Source organism: Balearica regulorum, chromosome 15 (genome assembly GCF_011004875.1).
Source record: "Balearica regulorum gibbericeps isolate bBalReg1 chromosome 15, bBalReg1.pri, whole genome shotgun sequence".
Classification (NCBI taxonomy): Eukaryota; Metazoa; Chordata; class Aves; order Gruiformes; family Gruidae; genus Balearica; species Balearica regulorum.
This window is the reverse complement of record NC_046198.1, coordinates 3,177,951-3,196,229: the sequence shown is the minus strand read 5'-3', so window position 1 is coordinate 3,196,229 and position 18,279 is coordinate 3,177,951. Positions and strand designations below refer to the sequence as shown.

The following is an 18,279-nucleotide window of genomic DNA, read 5'->3' as shown; positions in this document are numbered from 1 at the left end:
GCTTTAGAACCAGTTCAGAACTTACCGCTGTGGGAACCCCATCACAGAGAAAGCGTCGATGCTGAGATTTCTGCGATGCTGCAGCCTGCTATGAGGTACAGGGGGAAAAAGTAACTCTAGGATTTGGGGCAGAACTGCAGCTGCATTGGCAGTTTGAAGGGTAACAGGGACACGCACTCCCACCCCACGCTCACCTTAGGATTCACATGCAAGAAAAAAGCTCAGGTTTTTCAAAACCCTTGTCCTCATCACATGAAAAATACTGTGTTTGTTCCCTTCTGAACAGCCCTTGTTGTGCCAATCTCAGCGGCTCACCTTGAGATGCAGTTGCTAGGGGCTGATTGGGACTGGGGCCCTACAGCACCATTGATCCGATTTTTGGGTTGGGCATTGCTTTTGCTCTTCTGTAACATCCCTGCTTGCAGCTGCAGGGGAAGACGCACAGAAGGGACCTACAGTAAGTAGCTGTCATCAGGTATCTGGTGGACCATGGACACAGGGCTCCCCTGGCGTGTCTGTGCCTTGCTGGTGGTAGATAAATTCTGTAAAGCTCATAGTTTCACCCAATTTGTGTGAGCAAGCAAAGCTGCTCTGTGAGAGCCTGCAACTCTGGGAAAAACTCCAGCTTGCGTGTGTGTGATATGAGGGAGAGTCTTAAGGAGGAGCCTGATGGTCTGTTAACAGCACACAGCCCTGGAAGCAGCCACCAGAGAGGTAAAGGTGTCCCTCCCTTCCCAGGTACACAGCGCATGCACTGAGCAGCTGTGGGGGGCTGTGGCCTCACGCAGGCCAGGGCTGAGCTGGCCCAGAAGCAGGGTTGTCACCTCTTGTTCTACCCCTAGCATGGCTGGAGGAGCAGTCTTGGACCAGGTGAGGAAACACAGCCATGTAAGGACCCGTATCTTGTTTTTCAGCTGATTAGCTTTAACCCAGGGCAGGGTCCCAATCCAGGTCCCTGCAGCCACAGGGAGGGGAGTGGAGGAACAAAACAAGCCCTGGGGACACATCTGAGTGCCCTTAGCACCAGCCGCTAGAGAACTACTGTGTCCATGTACTTGCAGCTTGGGCAGCTGATGTCAGTCCTGCTCAACCACCAAGCCCCACTCCTGCCCCAGTCAAAAACTGAAATGCTGAAAACCCACAAACACAGAGGCTGCTTGGTGACAGCTCCAGTAGATACTCAGTGATAAGGATAGGGGGGAGAGGAAATGACAAGCTGTAACACAGTGAGTCATTTGCATTCCAGAAACTGTTTACTTGTGGTACTTTGCCTTCCTACCTATGTCCTCACTGCCGCAAGGTAACGAGGATCAGAGTTCCTCAGCACCCAGGGACATCTCCCTAAAAGCCAGGCCAATGCCACCCTGCCCTTGCTCATAAACGGTGCTCACAGCTGAATGACCCAGCAGTCGTGGTGATGGAGAGCAGAGAAAGCCGTTCTGATCCACCAGCATCCACTCGGAGGTGAAGTACTGTCAGCAACGCAACAGCAGAAGTCTTCGTGGCCCTGCGGAGGGAGCGGGCTCAGGGAATTCAGTAGGAATCCAGGCTGAGCAAGCGCACGCTGTCCCGCAGCAGGCCCTAGAGCCCTGGCACAGACCGGCCTCGGCTGTCACCACAGGGAGCAGACAGGACATCAAGGCACGGACATAGGGAACCTGCTGTACATCAGCCAGCAAGAAGGAATTGAATTCACCTCTCAGACGTGGCAGTTTCCCTTCCTTTGTCAGTAGAGTCATTTTAAGAGGGACTGAAAAACTGAAATCACAGGGTCCTCGTGGCTGGTCACCACCAGCACGCTGCGGAATTTGTCAAACAGCATCAGCAGCTGGGAGCGACGCATGTTCTCGTTGTACATGATCTCCTCCAAATGGTGTCGGCCTCGGAAATAGTGTAGCAGCCTGCAGGGAAGGAGAGCAAGGGAGACGTGGGCCAGAAGCAAGTGCACGCAGGAAGAACTGATACTGCCGCCCTTGAGGTTTCCTCTTCCATGGGACGCAAATCAGGAGGTGTTTGGGTTGTGCCCTCATTTACATGAAAAGTGAAATAAATTGGTCCTTACCTTAGGCACGCCTAGCACAGAATTCCCCTGGAAAGGCAGGGAACTCCCCTGGCTCAGGGCTACACCATCCTCCTTGTATCAGAAGGTTTCCCAGCCTAGGGCATTTCCTGAGATTGTCCATTTTCAACATAGTTGTAACTCCAGAAAGCCAGGAACCACAGGTGACAACAAGCCTTGAGAAGTCAGGACGTGGCAGATTTACTTCTGCCCTCTCTTAAGTGGGTCTACACTGCCTTTTGTCACAACTCTGCATCACAGGCCTGGGCACCTACACTTGCTTCTAGAATTAAGAGCATTATTTTCCCTCACAGCAGCCCCAGACCTGCTCCCACGAGAACCTTCAGAGCTGTAACACCAAGCCAGCCCTCCAGCCAAACCTAGAGTTTGCTGCTCCGTCTCTTAATTGTCTTAACCACCTCCCAAACACAGGAACCAGACTGCATGTGTCACTTACTTACTTACATACTCCTACCCATCAAGGCCCAAACACACATACCAGAATCGCAGACAGATGTGTGTCTGCATGCATTACACATCACACGCTGCTTCAGCAGCTTTTGCTCATGTTTCCATACCCATCTGCAGTTTAGGAATATGCTGGCCTGCTGCCTCATGCCATCTGACAGTAAAAATGAATGGAGATGACAAGATCTGTTTTCCAATTCATACAGTCCTGGTCCAGGAATAGCCCTCCAAAGATACCGAACGCCCCTTAGAGCATTCCTGTCTGTTTTCACATGACAGCAGGATAGGGCCTCACAGCACCTTCCCTGAAGGACTGATGTTTGCCTGGCTGGCTGCTGCTCAGGCTAGGCACTCCTGTCACCCACTGCCCTTGGTGGGCAACTGGAAAGGAGTCACTGTGCAACAACACGCTCCCTCTATGCCGTGGAGCATAGGTTTTTACCTCCAGCGCACTGCCATTTGTGTTCCTCTGCTCTTCAACTTGCCATGGCCCTCCTCACGTTCCCCAAACAGCTGTATGTGAGCTCAGAGCCGCAGTCCCCAACGCTCTGCGAACTCCCTTCTCCTTTGCCGTTCATCGCCAGCTCTCAAGTTGGCACCATTAAGTAGAATATAACTAACTAACTGCTACGTTGCTGTACCTGCAGTACAAACAGCAGATGCAAAAGCTCCCATCCTGATTACCTTTCCTCTATCTGGGATGTGCATTTGCCTTTTGCAGTGTCTCCCACTGGGTATTTAAATCAGGCTAATTGGCTTCCTTCCTTGGGCTGATGGCAAGCAGTCAGTGAGAAGCTGCCATTAGCAGGGACAGTGCAGGTTTATGTGTGTATGTGTCAAAGCCAGACCCTTCCCTGAGGTATTAACAGTAATGTTGGTATTTTGTAACTTGTATTACTGTTGAAAAAATAATTCTGAAGAAGATTTTAAAAGCTACATATTCCCTCCCTTCTGTAAAGCTGCTTACTGTGATTGCCCATGCTCTCATCTCCTGGCACTGCTGTCTTCTGTGCGATGATTACGACCCAGCCTTGAACAGCAACACAGACTAAGCAGGACTTTTCCAATAAATAAATCCATCCTATATTCAAAAAGAGTCTGGCTTTGTAACCGGTCAAGATGAAATACTTTCCACTCCAATAAAAGCTAGAGAGGATGTTAAAGCATATCACAAAAATGCCGGCTGGAAGACACCTCCAAAGTCCTGTCCAGCATCCTGCTCCAGCAGGAACGCTGCCAACACTGTAGCTTTTTCTAGCCAAGCTCTGAACCCCTCCGAGGATGGAGATCCCCCCCACCCATGCCTGGGTAATCTGTCCTGCGCTGCACCACTCTCCTGGGGAAGAAGTTTTCCCAAAAGCCCCAAATAGAACTTCCAAAGCTGTAACCTGGGGCTCACAGCTCCAGTGAAGACAGGTACTACCTTCACCTTTTTGAGCGGTGAACATTTATAGGACCCAGACGGGACGTAAGTTCACTTCCTGGGGGAGTAACACTGCATTTGGGTCCGTCTGAAGCTGCACAAGTACTCTGTTGACAGACGTGCACTTCCAGAGGAAGACTATTGCTTTCTATTGCTCATCACTATTCTCCCCCTCTTCAAGGTGTAAGAGCTGCCCCTCTAATAGCAGTGTAGGGTTCTTAAACGCTAACACAAAAAAATAAAATCTCAGACTGGTCAGTCAAATAAAATTAGCTTATTTCTGGCCAAGGATATATCCCTTCCACAGCTTAGTGCCAGCAATGAGTATTCCTCAGTGGAGGAAAGGACCTCCATCTCCCCATCTAAGAGCAAGAAAAAAAATCCTGAAAGTGACTCCACACCCATGGCTTGGGAGAAAAGCCATCAGCGAAGCCTCAAACTGTCTTTAAAAGCTCTGCTTAATGTGCAGTGAGGAACACTTTGTGTACATTACTGAATATCTAGCTCAGAAAGAACTTGTCTCCTCCCTAAGTTCACTCCTGGAAGGACATGCCATCGTCCTCCAGCAGCACCTCGGGAAAGAACTTGGATTTCAACTCCCATTTAATGTTATGAGGGTTAATGCAGCTAACGCTGGGCCAAGCTTCCTTATTTCCTCTTAAGGTTTCTGCCTTGCAAATACCAGCTGTGCATAGCAATGGGCAGGCACAAGCTCCTTCTGCCATCTGTTTAATGAATAACAGGCGTTCAGAGGCATAGACACAAGAAAATGTATTGGGCTGAACTTTATTGCTGTGCTGAAAATAGCCCATCCCTTTGTGTGCACACACAACTACGCTTGGAAGGGCAGTTGCAGTATATTTAGTGCACTAACTATGCATTTATAGCAGGAGTTGGTATCAGGCAGCTGATACAGCAGAGCTGTTTGCCTTAGCACAGCCCTCGTTAGGCTGCTATTCCTCAAAACGAAGCAAAAAGAAGAGCTGACACAGTAACCTGTATCAGGGTAATGAGGGAGATCAGCTCCTTCACTGCAGAGGCTTCTCCGCAATTGTTTATACTTTCATTAAGAGCAATAGGTTTACCCAGACACTCATCTCTGATGGTTTACGGCACAAAAAGAGAGAAAATACACCCACAACCTCCAAGTTATGGTGTCTCATAAAGCCACCGGTAACCAAGAGCGTCTTGCATAAACATTTCTATTTGTACACTCCAGCCTCCGACCCACAGGACCCATTTGTTTATCCTATCTTCTCTCCTCCTCAGTGTTGACTTAAGAGTAAGCTATCCAGTTGTCAGGTCAATCTACAGTAGACTGGAAGTTCAGACTTAGCAAAGGCATCCCGGGGATCTGCAAAAGAACCTGGTGCACGGACAAACTGCAAAATAAGCATTGTTTAGACAGCTACCTGGTTGTGGCAGCTGATGTGATGAAGAAATCAAAGTTAATTTTTTTGCATCTGCAATTCCAGAGCTTTCAAATGGCTGTTTTACCCATATGAGGGAAGTGCTAGGGGAGCAATCATGAAATCCTTTCCACTCCCCAGGATAACCAAGAATCTGCACTGCCACTAAACTGGTCTAAAGCGTCCCCCACAAATTCTGTCTTAAGATACCACCAATTATGATTTTGTTTTCACTTTCTTTTCTCACTGGTTCTGTAACACCTTATACAGTAATAAGGAAAAAACATTTCAAAGTTCTCAAACTTGACTGTATCCATCCCAGGGCAAGAACGAGGTTTTCAGGGGATTACCAACAGCATCTGGGAAGCGTACAGGAAAAGCTGCAATACTTGCCTCAGGTGGTTTTCTGCTCCAGAAGTATGAAACCCAGTGAAAGTTGCATTCCAGTGATGCCACTGTGTTTTGAAATGCTTCAGAAGAAAAAGTATTTTCCCCCCACACCTTTCTCCCGGATGGCTGGTCAGGAAGCTGTTCTGCTTTGTACCATGTGTAGAACCGCATCTTGTGTATTTTTGTTGCGTTGAAATTTGTAACAACAAAACTGGGTGCTACTAATCGCACCTCCTAATGACTTTAGCCTAACTAACCTACCCAAATGAGCAGCTCATCTCTGCAAAACAGACCTTGAAACCTTTCTAGGCTGGTCTGTAAAAGTATTCAGGCTGGCTTTGTGTCTGATGCTTTTTTTCTCTGTCTCGTATTTGCATGGAGTTTACAAACCTTAAAATAAAGGCTAGCTGGCTCAGAAATATCAATGGACACAAAATGACAGCATCAGCATGACTGGGTCTTTGCTTTGCATGCTTAGAAGGTTTTTTTTTCAGGCGATGCAGTTGTACATCTACCATGTGCGGATGCAGGAAAACTAGCAGGCAAACAGTGAAGTCCCCGTTGTCCAACCATACACCCTGATGCTCCTTCACAGATCCAGGTTAACAGCTGTTCTTGTGACACATATATTAGTTTCTGTCAAAAACTGATGTGCGCAGATGAAATAGGTATAAGGGGAACAAACCCAAATTAATTTACCCTCCAAAATCCCAGGATTTGCTGAGTCCACACCAATCCTTCAATAAAACAGCAAGGAAAAGAAAAAAAAGATTACATCTGCACTCCCCATTTCCTACCTTGCAAACATGCGAAGATCTTCTGGATTTTGGGCAGCAGGGACATTAAGGATAGCTTCCCGCTCATGTTCCAACAAGCTTGCTAGGAGATTCTCTGTCATCCTTTTATTTAGGGGTGAGTCCCCACCAGGTATCAACTCGGCACTGGAATTATCCATGCTAGGGCTTGTCAGAGTCATGTCATCACTGCTAGCTATCAGGGGAAGAGAGAGACACAGAATTTTTATATTCCTTGGCATAACGATGCAAAGATTATCAATTCAGGCTGTTTGTATGTAGACTTTCCACATCATCCCTTCAGATTTGTAGAGGAAAGTGGCTCTCGAAATGCTACGTGTATCTGCAATTAGTCATATGACAACACAGCGATTTTCTCAATGGGAAGGTCAAACATTTCAAAGTCATCAATTTATGTGGAAAATTGTACTTCTGGAGACCATAAACAGTCCATAAAAACGATCTGAAAAGAAAATTCCCAGCCAACTCTGCTGGAATACCGTGAAGTGGTAACATGAAAAGCCTAACAGCACAGAAGGTGGGAGCAAGCAGAAAGAAAGGCCAAGAAGCAATATCCTCTTGTGAGCAAGCCAGAATAAGCAGATCGCAGACTTATCTGACTCACGTTCCAAGATTTCTGCCCTAATTCATGACTTCTGTAAAGCTGAAAGTTGTACAGAGAATCTCTCCCAATAGCCAGCCTCAGTGGTGTTCTGAGAACGCTCCTCATAACAGCACAGGCAGGAAAGCTGGGCATTTCAGTGTTGTTGCATCTGATTTACACTCTTGAAAAAATGCTTTCCTGGAATCACCCTGAAGAATGGCACTGAGCAGATTAAGGAAATCAGGAGACATAAACAGAAATCAACCATTTGTGAGAACGACAGCTTGCTCCACATCTCCTTAGTGGGCTCTACAGCCCAGAGAAACCAATGCTGCTTGAAACAAAGTCTCACAGTTTTCTGCCTCTCCTGAAAACCAAAGTTCAGGTAGTAACAGCAGTGCAGCCAGAGGAACATAGCAGTTACTCTTGAAGGAGGCAAGGAAGTACAAAGTTATTTTGAAAAAACAGAAGTACCTCTGATAAAAATGACTAAATGAAAACTTGGCAAATTACAAAGTACTACTTGTTTTTAAAAACAGTAATTTAAGGTCTAATAGCCCTTAAGACTTTCATCAATGCCCAGCTCTAAATTTAAGGGCTGGACCTAATTAGCAAGCACTCCAGCAAAGATGAGTTTTCTTGTTACCAGCGCCTGACTGATTACCCTCGGCATCGCTAAGGGAGGCTCTAGAAATGGGTTGGAGTCCGAACAGCAGAGAAAAGTCTGCTCATACTTGGAGAACCAAAGCTGAGAGCATTGGGGGTGCTTAAACTTCGGCCTCCAACTCTGGCAGTGAAGGGCATGTCTTCGTCTTGGGCTCGGAAATCCTCCTCATTTGGTGGCACCATCAGACAGACGTAAGTGTGAAGCTGAATAAGAAGCCGGTGTTGGAGCATCCATATCACCATTTGGATGAGCTGAGTCTGCAGAGTGAGAAATGAGGTATTAGACACCTGTGAAAGAAAATACAGGAGGAAAACAATGTGCAAAGGTTAGGCTTTGTGACTAAGGAGTCAAGGAGAAATGCTTCCCACCCCACACAACAGTTTTATCTCTTTTCCCATCATTAAAAAGGTGACTGGGCACACATGTTCATCACACCCAAAGCCTTTGTGGATGCTTAGGCTGTAATCAAGCCTGTAACGATCAACATGTCTTTATGCAACACTGACCAGCGCAACCAGTGTCCTCAAACGAACCATCCCTGCCCCCTCGCTATAGCCCAGCACCTGCTGTGTTCCAGCAGAGCAGCTGAATGCCTTCGCCACATAACGCTTTAGCCATACAAATGTACCCACACAACCCCACCTGGAGCTGTGCCGGCCTCTCTTAACAAAGTAAGTTTAGTAGGTCCATAAAAAAAAAAAAAAAATAGGGATAGCTTTCCTTCTGAGAGACCAGACATGGAAAATGAGTCAACCAGATGCAGGCCCTGGTGCCCACAGCCCAACAGCATGAGTCCTGAGATCAGTATGCTGGTTTCTAAATGAGACCCACTAAAATCACTTCTCACGGAAGGGTTAATCCCAGAGTAGTCAGATTAAAGTTCAGGTTCCCCTAGAGAGCCAGGGAGAGGGCAGGGTGACGGGGCAGAGCTGAAGCAACCAAGACATAGGAGCTGTTTGCTGTCAGATAGGAAACTGCTGCAAAGCCATGGGAGAGACTCCAGAGATCAGAGCCCTGCCAGGAGCCAGCGATGCAGAAACAGCACCAACAGCAGCAGAAACCTTGGCAAGAGACAGCAGCCTCCTGCTGCCAAGGAGTCCCCTCTCAGTGCAAAGGGTTAATATCCCCCACTTGCAATAATAGGACAGGCCAAGCTTATAAAGGCACCTTGGTTTTTAGGGTGCAGACAGGCAAGAGTTTCAAAAGCGCAGAGAGGCAACGCTCGTATTAAATGGGCAAAACACCTTTGTGTTACAGCAGCTGAAGACCTGCACAATATCCCCAGAGCGACGCCAAAAGCAGGGGACAGAGCGAGGGACAAGCATTTGTAGGTTCTTGGCATGACCTGCTTTAGAGGAGTGTTCAAAATGCATCATCATGCCTGAATTTCCACACAAAAAGCCTTTTCATATCACTGCAGGCAACCCTTCCCATAGCTAACAGCTCTGAAAACACCGATTCACTGAGAAAAGCTGTTTGGGGATTTCATAGCAACCAACACTGTTTTGGTGAGAGAAACACATGCAGAATGAGCTCAGACTCTGAGAGGGAAGCTAGCTCTGCTGTATTAATCATCAGGATAACGGGCCAAATCTCAACAAAAGCCCCAAACCGAAATTCATCAGCCCACATAATTTTTCCTTTTTCCATAAATCATAATTCTCAGTTCCTCCTCTGCTATCAAATCACAAAAGAAACACCTTCTGTTTGCAGTCAGACCCACACCCTGTCTTTTCAGGAATTACCGCTTTTAGGGGCTGAATGTATTTTAATCTTAAAACATATTATCTGGGATTGCCTTCAAACGTATCTTTTTCGGAAAAGCCGTAATTCATTTTACATGTTTAATAGAAAATCTACAGAAGAGGAAGGCTGGCAAAAGATACCAAATGCACAATGTTTTGCTAACATCAAATCAGCCTGGAAGAGCGAGGAGGCTTACTCCACGGATTACATTGCTAAAAAACCCTCCTTCCAGATGCAGGCCTGGATGGAAAGATGTCTCATATATTTTACTTAAAATTCCAACCTGCTGGCACGCAGCCATGTCCGATTAGCTAGTTGCCCGTCAAATGAAAGAGGCCTGCACATTTCACAGCACAAAATAACCCTGGAAAAATCCAAGGCAATTCAAGGAGACAGTAAGACAGGCTCTGCCAGCCCTGCAGAATCTGCTGCGTAGGATCTGACCTAGACCAGCCTCCACTTTGGTGGTTTCATGAATTACAGAAATAGCCAGTTGCTATTTCGTTACAGCTCCACGTGCGTGGAAGGTCTTATCCAACACTCTCTAATTCTGCATATGCACCTTCACCTCTACGCTCTCATGTAAATATCTAGAAAGCTACCCCTGAGCCAGCAGCTATGGCTGAATGGAACCAGCAGCCAGGTGAAAGTGGTGTTACGGCTTTACAAGTGTGATGTCATATGACTGCCAAATGCCTTTGTGCCATAAGTGGGAGAGCTGGAGATGGGCTGTAACTAACTTTAAAACTAGAGAAAACTGTTCTTCCCTATCAAAGTGAGCCTGAATAATCATCCCTAGATAAGAGAACGATGATCATTGACAGTGACCTAATAATAAGCTAGACTTCAGTGGGAATTCAGTACCTCTTCAAATCTAGTCATAGAGAAAAGCCCAAGCGATGCAGTGTCCTGCACCATGCCCAAAGTGGTGCACTTTGTGCCGTCACTTCGAACATGCCTCACACCACCATTTCCACTTGGTCCTGCCCACACATAAATACCTTTTCCAGGTTTAAACCTATTTCTCACCAAGAGCAGCAAGTATTTTCACAAATAAGGTCTAGCAGAAGCTTTGCTAATGTGTTCTGCTGCTTGTCTCTGACACGAACACTGAATTTACATCCACTCTCCATCTGCTCCTCTTGATGGAGCTTACAGACAGGTCTGCAGGGGAGAGGGCTTCCCTGCACCATCTGTGCTGCTCTGGCTGTCGGAAATGCTCTCCCTCCCTCAGAGATACAGCCTTATCTTGGTGCTTGGTCTCACTCTACTTGATTAGCTGGGCTCCTTGCTGAAGCCAAAAAGGGCTGAGAGAACCTTCCCAGGCAAGGGTATGCTGCAGTCCCAGGACTGCCTCCACTCGCTCAGTCGGCATCTGGCACTGTAGGAAGCCATAGCCAGCCTTTTTTGGCTGAACCACCAGGAGCGTGATGGAAATATAAAAGGAAACATTTTTCATTACTTAATTTAACAATCAACTCTAAATTTCATCCATATTCCTTTAATCCTTCCCATCTCCCCATGCTGCCTTTTTCCAGTCTGCTCTGAGGGGGTCCTGTCTGCCGCATCTGCACCGCTCCCGCTGGCACAGATCAGCCCATGGCCATCCCCTTTTTCTCCCCATCTCACAGCACAGCAGGCCCCAGGCGAAGTTAGAGCGTGCTGTCATGCAAGGCGGCATGAAGGCGTTGGTAACAATACACTGCTTTGTGCTTATTGACAAAAGCAGAGAAGATGTATTAGCTTCTGAAAACATGGGCACTATACGTCAGCCCATCTGGGCAGTTTGGGACAGAGGAAAGCTCAGGCCCAAGTCTTGGAGGGACAAGATCCAGCATTCATCATTCTCTTCTCTCTCCCAAGTAACACGTTAAATAAAACACATTTCCTGCAAGGATTCCTGAAGGCTGTTTCTTTCCCAGGCCTAAAAAGCCGAGGAATATGCCAAGGTAACTGGGGACTAGCAACAGGTTCAGGAAAGGGAGGGGAAAACAGCAACCCAGAAGCACTCAATCCTCACTTGTTTCTCACGACATGAGGATACGCTCTCAGTTAAAACACAGCTTGTTTTACCTACCGAAGTACACGAGCCCCCTTTCTCCAGTCGGGATTATCTAGTTATTTGACGCACGCACTCTTCAAGGACTGACTTGAGAACTAAGCGCTGCCTTGGCTCAGTAGGACAGCACCGTCGAAATGGATGTTTGCTGAAACATATTACCTTTCTTTATTGTTCAAAACCACACTGTTTTATGAAAAACAGATCAGCTATGAAAACTACTCCCTATTTTACAGAAAATAGGATCTGAAGACCCCTATTATTATACAACAAAAGATTTATTGGCTCATATTGCCATTTTAATCACTATGTAAGAGCTTTGAATTCTCACTTTGCTCAGAGTGTTTAACCATTCCCTCCATTTAGGCCTAGAAAGCCATGGGTTTTTTAAGCTGCCACATTGAAAACCCCTGATTTTATACCTAGTCCAACCAAATACAAATGCACCTTAATACTGCTTCCATACCTCTGCCAACAAAAGCTCCTGTGACACTTAATGCCTTCCAGATGCCCAGCAGAACAGTCCCATTTGCAGCATGTCTCTCAGAAGACACAACTGCCTATTCAGTATTTGCGTGCAGCTCTCCTCCCACTCCCATCCCCTGACATCCTCGCTCATTTTCCACCTTGCTGTTACACAAAGCACGGCACGTTTTCCGGATGCATAAGGCAGAGGCTTCGTCTACCGGTGCCTTACTCCCAACAGGATGGCCGGACTTAATAAAACAAAAGTGAAAAAACGAAACGTATTTTGTTCAGCGGCAGCTGTCATACTTTCCCATCCAGTTTTTTCCACCGTTATCCTAGCCCCATCAAGGGAGAATTAGATAACTACAATAATAATAACAATGTGCATTATGATAAAGAGCTGTATTGTAGTGAATGGGATGCAGGGAGGACATGGGATGTCTAATTCACCCAGGTACACTCCTACCTTACAGGTGGAAAGATTCCCCCCTGCTAGTACATGTTTGTTCCTCACGGCAGGAGAGAGAGATGTTAGACCTTCTTCTGAAGTAGATGAACTAGCTGAGGCCATAATGCACAGAGGAGGGGACGCCACAAGCATCATCCCTGTCTCTTGGCTTGCAAAGAAACTTAGCACAGAGTAGCTAGGTGAAGAAACTTTGATATTGTACGAGGAAAGCCTTGCACTGAAAAGCAGGTTAAAGCATTCATGCACCAGCTGCGGTGCCCAGTACACATACTCTGCCAATGAACGTGTGCTGACCTAAAGGTTTTAGGTCACCAGGTGTTTCTGTGCTTTCATAGGAGGTTACTAAGGGCTGCGCACCACCTGAACACCACCAGAACTCCACTCTGATGTGCTCTGTGGTCCCATCAGTGCTGTGCCACACACACAAGAGGAAAGCGCAGGGACGGGAACCAAGTCACAGGCAGCAGAAGGAAGGACAGCTTCTTTGGGGTAGAGGAGATACAAACTGCTTTTTTTCCAGTAAAAACACTAAAAGGGAAGATGAGTTTCCCTACAGTATCAGCTCACAGGATGTTCTCACCCCGTGGCCACACCCTGGTGAGATCCAGCACCAGCAGCATGAGCTAAACTGGTTGCTGTTCAGGACAGTCTCAGGCTGCACTGGATTCTTGTGAGTCCGGGTGACACTACACAGCTCGGTGGAGCTGACAGACAACTCACCACCGTGAAAAGGGGAAGTAGCTTCTGCTTTCCTCACGCATTCCCAGCTGCAGAACTGCCTCCCTCGTTCTGCAGCAGCCCTGGAGCTTGCTGGATCTCCCCCTGAGCAAATTCCACCTGCTAACCTGGCAGAAAACTAGTACGGCTGAAACAAGTTAAGTGAATAGAGTCGAGCTGGATAGGAGCCAGTGCTCTAGCGTAAAGGGAAGAGGGAAAGGAGAAAGGCAATGTGTGCACACACCTGAGAGTGGAAAGGAAAAACAGGGCCTCCTCCTCTCAGCAGCACAGAAATATCATTGGATCAGCTGAGCTGTAGGCATAGGCGCATCCTCACACTGCTCCAACTTTGCTATCCAAGCAAGGCAGGTTAAACCCAGAAAAAGGGAAGCTACCATAGAGATCACTACACAAATACTAACAAATTACAAGCACAAGGCCACTGTAGATATACAGCAACCAGAGAGTTCAACTGTAATATACTGCTCATCATCACAGGCAAGAAACAAGCTCAAGAAGATGAGCTCAGGAAGGATTCCTGCCTGAGGCACAGGGTGGGTCGGGAGCACTCCCTGGACATCCCCTACTGACTGGACAGACAGACACCAAAAGCAGAACTTACACACGCACTCCATCTTTCAAAGCAGTCTTGTCCTTGCTCTTGCTAAGGGTATTGCAGGTTGTTTGTACCTCCTACCAGCCAAAAAATAACACACCACCCCAAGTATAAAAATGCCAGTGTCGCATTTTTTCATCTACTCAAAGGAATGGAGCAACTCCACCCATATAGCAGTAAGCAAACAAAAATAACTGTCCCCTTTCAAATCAAGCAGTATGACTTTGTATAAAAACAGGAGGAAGGGCTCTTTAACTGCTTTCTTATTTTATATCTTGGACTTTATTAATGCCCTCCGTATTCTCTGCCCATCCAGAAGCACATGCCAAAAGGAGGGAGCCAATCCCATGCTTAAGACAAGAATCAAATGGGATGGATGCCATGAGACTAACAACTTCTGCCGACAATACAGCCCGTCCCACAGGACTGATCTAGCACAGATGACCTTCAGAAATACAGAGACACTACAGTCAGCATGATGAAATGCACAAGATAACAGACTACTAGTGAAAATCTTCAAAGTTAAAAAAACAACAAAACAAACACAAACATCCGCTCCTATGTACACAAAGGATAAAACTACAGTGAAAGGTCCCAACTTTGTTAGTTTTTTTTTCAAAGGCAAAGCAAATACAATTTAACAATATTTACAGTTCAGAGTACAGCATCTTTTATCACTGGACAGCAGAACAAAAACCCACCTACGTTTCATCAGATTAATTGCTCTATCAACTAGATCTCTTCTAATTACAACTGGAGCCTGACCACCTCAGGACAGGGATTGGATTCAACTCTGTAAAAGGCTAGTTCCTAACAAAACAGTAATAAGACTTCTACACAGGTAAATCAAAGTAGAAGAAAATACTTTTCCTACATTAACATACTGATATGAAAACATCTAAAAACACTCTCTAGTCTAAACTCTCCCAAGAATCATCACGCTTAGCTTTACCAAAAAGCAGCTAACCATGTCTCACAGCAGCCCAGGGCAGTCTGCTTCATCTTCACCCACGTGCCTTGCCAATGTGGCCCCGAGTCTTCTGCAGCCACAGTTCTCGCCCCCTCTTTTCACGCTGTAGAAGGCACTTCCCTAGCTCTTCACAGCATCATCCTTCATCCTTCCACACGTGCTCAAAGGCTGGTGATAACAAGACGTGCTGTTGGCTTTTAGGACCCTATCATGGACAGTTGAGCATCAGAGAAGACGCGCACTCTAAAGGAGCCATTTTATCACTCCAACAGCTCTGGCAAACCTTCATCGCACACTGATGTTTCATGGCATAACTGCAGCAGTAAGTAGCAGACTTTATTTGTGTATTTTAAACAAAAGTAGGATGTCTGAGAACAACTGGAAGTATTGTAGTATTAAGGCAATTAATTCATTTTAAAAGGAGTACTGAAAAGAAGAATGCCTCCTGAAGCTACTGCTGCTAGAATAAAACTAATGCTATTAATTCAGCTTCAATTTTCAGGACACAGATTTGTCTGTAACTATGAAGTACTGACAAAGCAATAGTCACGGCTCTTCCCCTGCCTCTAAGGTGGCAGCTGACCAGTACAAACTACTGGGATTATATGCTACATCATTAATTATCTTTATCTCTGATCATAATCTCTGCCAACCTGTAATTATGACAAACGCTTCTCTCACAGTTTTGCCTGTGTGCGCAATTGATGTTAATCTTCCAGATATCTGAACAGTGGCTAAATTCATGTAGCCAGCAAGTCATCAAAGTGTGAAGGCTAGCAAGTAACGCTACAAGAAATCAGCTAAAGAACTCTGCCTGGGCTCCCTTTGCCGCAGCGAGCTGTGTTCCGAGGTCCAAGCTTCTTCATCTGGGAATATAAACGTCAGCCAGGAGACCTCACATTATTGATCTCTTTGTTGCATTTCACCAGTTCCCAGAAATGGCACAAGCCATGATCTATGTGTAAGCAAAACAACAGCACACAAATCCAAAATCCATGTATTATTATCCCAAATTGGAATACTAAAATGCTAATGCTGTAACACATGGACTCCCGTTGACTACATGCTGAGTCTGCTTCCTGTAACAGCCTTTAAACAATTCCAGTTTCATATCAAGAGCTAAGTGAATAGACAGTTTGCTTTTATAACCAGATTGTGAACTTAAAGCAGATGGAATGTAATAAAATTAAGTGTCCTTGTGAGGAATCCACAAACTTGCACTCAGCCCTACTAATTTATGACAGTTTTCAACAGACCAAATGGAGTTTCAGTTTTCCCCACTGTATCACTCAAGACAAAGAAACATTCTGGTTTTTCTTTTAGGATTGTGCTTTGCTAGCACAGAGCATCTGCACAGCTTCACCTTGAACAGCCCCACAGCTTTTTGGCATGTGGATATGAAAAAACATGGTTGGAAACACAGGAATTGGCAACTTCTAAACCTGCAATAGCAGATTCCTGACTAGGTACTCCAGAAGCAACACCATTCCTTGTTCTCATTTGCAGGAGAACGAGGAGCTCTTGTGCACCCCCCATCTCACCTCCTGAACGGGCGGTGCGAGTGGATTCTTGAACTCTGAGAGTGACACTGGGAGGGAGAACTTGGAAAGCATCGACGGCAGGTTGTGGCCCCGGAACTGACAAGAAAATGCATCTGCTAATGGAGAATAACTACAGAAAAGAGGTAAAGGCAGAAATCAGTTTTATATATTGCTGGTCAGTGTAACATTTATCCATTTAAGCATTACAGAAGTGCCAATTCCCAAATGAAATATTTTCTGTGATCTAGAAAAACAGTAAAGATCATTTATGGCATGTTGCATCCTGCAAAAGTAACCAAGAAGCAGATAGATGCACTTTCATCTTGGCATCACATTCAGCTCCAGTACATTATTCAAGGTGTGGAGGGAATCCAGAGGAGAAAAATAAAAATTACAGAAGGTCCAGACCTGCGCAGTCTCTGATCAAAGGAACAGGGATTGGGCAGTCAAGAGAAGACAGGGACATGCAGGATATACACACAATCTTTGAATTTGCAAAATGCAGCTGCAGATGTGACTGTTCTCCCTGCCTATGCTGATAGGACAAGCAATACGACTGATCACAAGTAAGGGAGAGTCAAGATAAATATTAGCAAAGCTGTCTGTCTTAGGATTTCCATCTACAAAGGTCTTCAAGAACAGCACTGCCATATATGACACAGGCACAGTTGTTCTGAATGACCTCAAGGTCCCTTCCAGCCCTATTTTTATATTCCTATCACAGAAGTTTTGATTTAAAACTATTTTCCGATAACTGAGTTCCAACACAGATTCTAAAAATGTCTCAAAATCCAACAGAGAAAGTGTTGCCAATCTTCAGCAGAGCAAAAACACCCACCACTGCCTCCACATCTCCCTTGCATTGCCACTGCCTGCTCTCAAAATGGCTGCGTTGCCTTCTGTCTGCGAGAAGGTACACCAGTATAAAATGCCATCACATGAAACAATATAATAATGAGAGCAAATTACCTTGATTTTCTACTTTTGATTAACTTCAGGTGATGCTGTGTCCCAGGTACACAGATAGTCCTATGAAACACTTATTTAACTGCATCATAAAGTATTTTGTTTTGTAAATGTTTCTGTATTGCTTCAGGTTCGTACAGCCTTTCTGATATGGACATTCAGTGAGCGAGCATATAAAAGTACTAAAAGTAGCTTTACAGGGCAAATACGGTTTCCCAGGCCCACATCACTGCAGAAGCATGATGCTCCTCCCTACCACACACAAACTCCTCTATGGCTTTGCGAGTTCAGGCACACGTAATGGTTTGTGTTCTGTACACCCTCAACAAACTCCTATGTGAAGAAAGATCCTACCCTGTATCCAGTAAGACAGGGAAGGAAAGCACATCTGCACTTCTCACCACCTTCTTCCTACAGACACTCATTTTTCTTCTACTTACAGACAGACACTGGCATTTGGAGAAAGCATGTAGACGTTGTTTTCACACAGCGGATAAATAATAATTGCTTTTCCCCAGTAAACAAGATGTGCAGCAAGCTGGAAAACCTGTATTGAAAAAATGGGGAAAAATTAGGAGAGCAAAAAAGCAAAACTCAAACTCTCAGCAAGAGTTCCATATAATGACAGAAAAGTCTTGTTTGAGCTGAAATGAAAAGAAAATGTTCCATCCTTTCACCCTGCCTTCAGAATAAATTCAGAGTTTAATATAACATATGGCACATCAAAAAGCATTTGACAAGGTTATGAATTTCCAGAGGTTTGCTTCACATTTCTAAGCAACTGAGTATTTCCTGCCTTAACAGAATTTCTTCAAACTGTATCAATAGTAGTTCAGTTGTTTTTCATGGCCCAAAAACCTATTGTTGCTTATGCACAAAATGCATTAAGTGTTATACATGAAAAATAAACCAA

General features: G+C 45.6%; 1 protein-coding gene across 10 annotated transcripts in view; it reads right to left on the bottom strand.

The window, feature by feature from the left end:
- Window positions 1-1,231: 1,231 nt before the first annotated feature.
- Window positions 1,232-18,279, bottom strand: part of NPRL3 (NPR3 like, GATOR1 complex subunit) — a 44,583-nt gene continuing 27,535 nt past the window's right edge. For 6 of the 10 annotated variants that reach the window (XM_075767782.1, XM_075767790.1, XM_075767789.1 and 3 more), the window contains 5 exons: window positions 17,807-17,913; window positions 16,401-16,530; window positions 7,882-8,071; window positions 6,547-6,739; window positions 1,232-1,901 (listed from right to left, as the gene is read on the bottom strand). In XM_075767782.1, the coding sequence (XP_075623897.1) occupies window positions 1,736-1,901; window positions 6,547-6,739; window positions 7,882-8,071; window positions 16,401-16,530; window positions 17,807-17,913 (786 nt within the window). In that variant the 3' untranslated portion in view covers window positions 1,232-1,735. Of the gene's footprint in view, window positions 1,902-6,546; window positions 6,740-7,881; window positions 8,102-16,400; window positions 16,531-17,806; window positions 17,914-18,279 lie in introns of all 10 variants that reach the window. The other 4 variants (XM_075767788.1, XM_075767787.1, XM_075767781.1 and 1 more) reach the window with 1 other exon arrangement.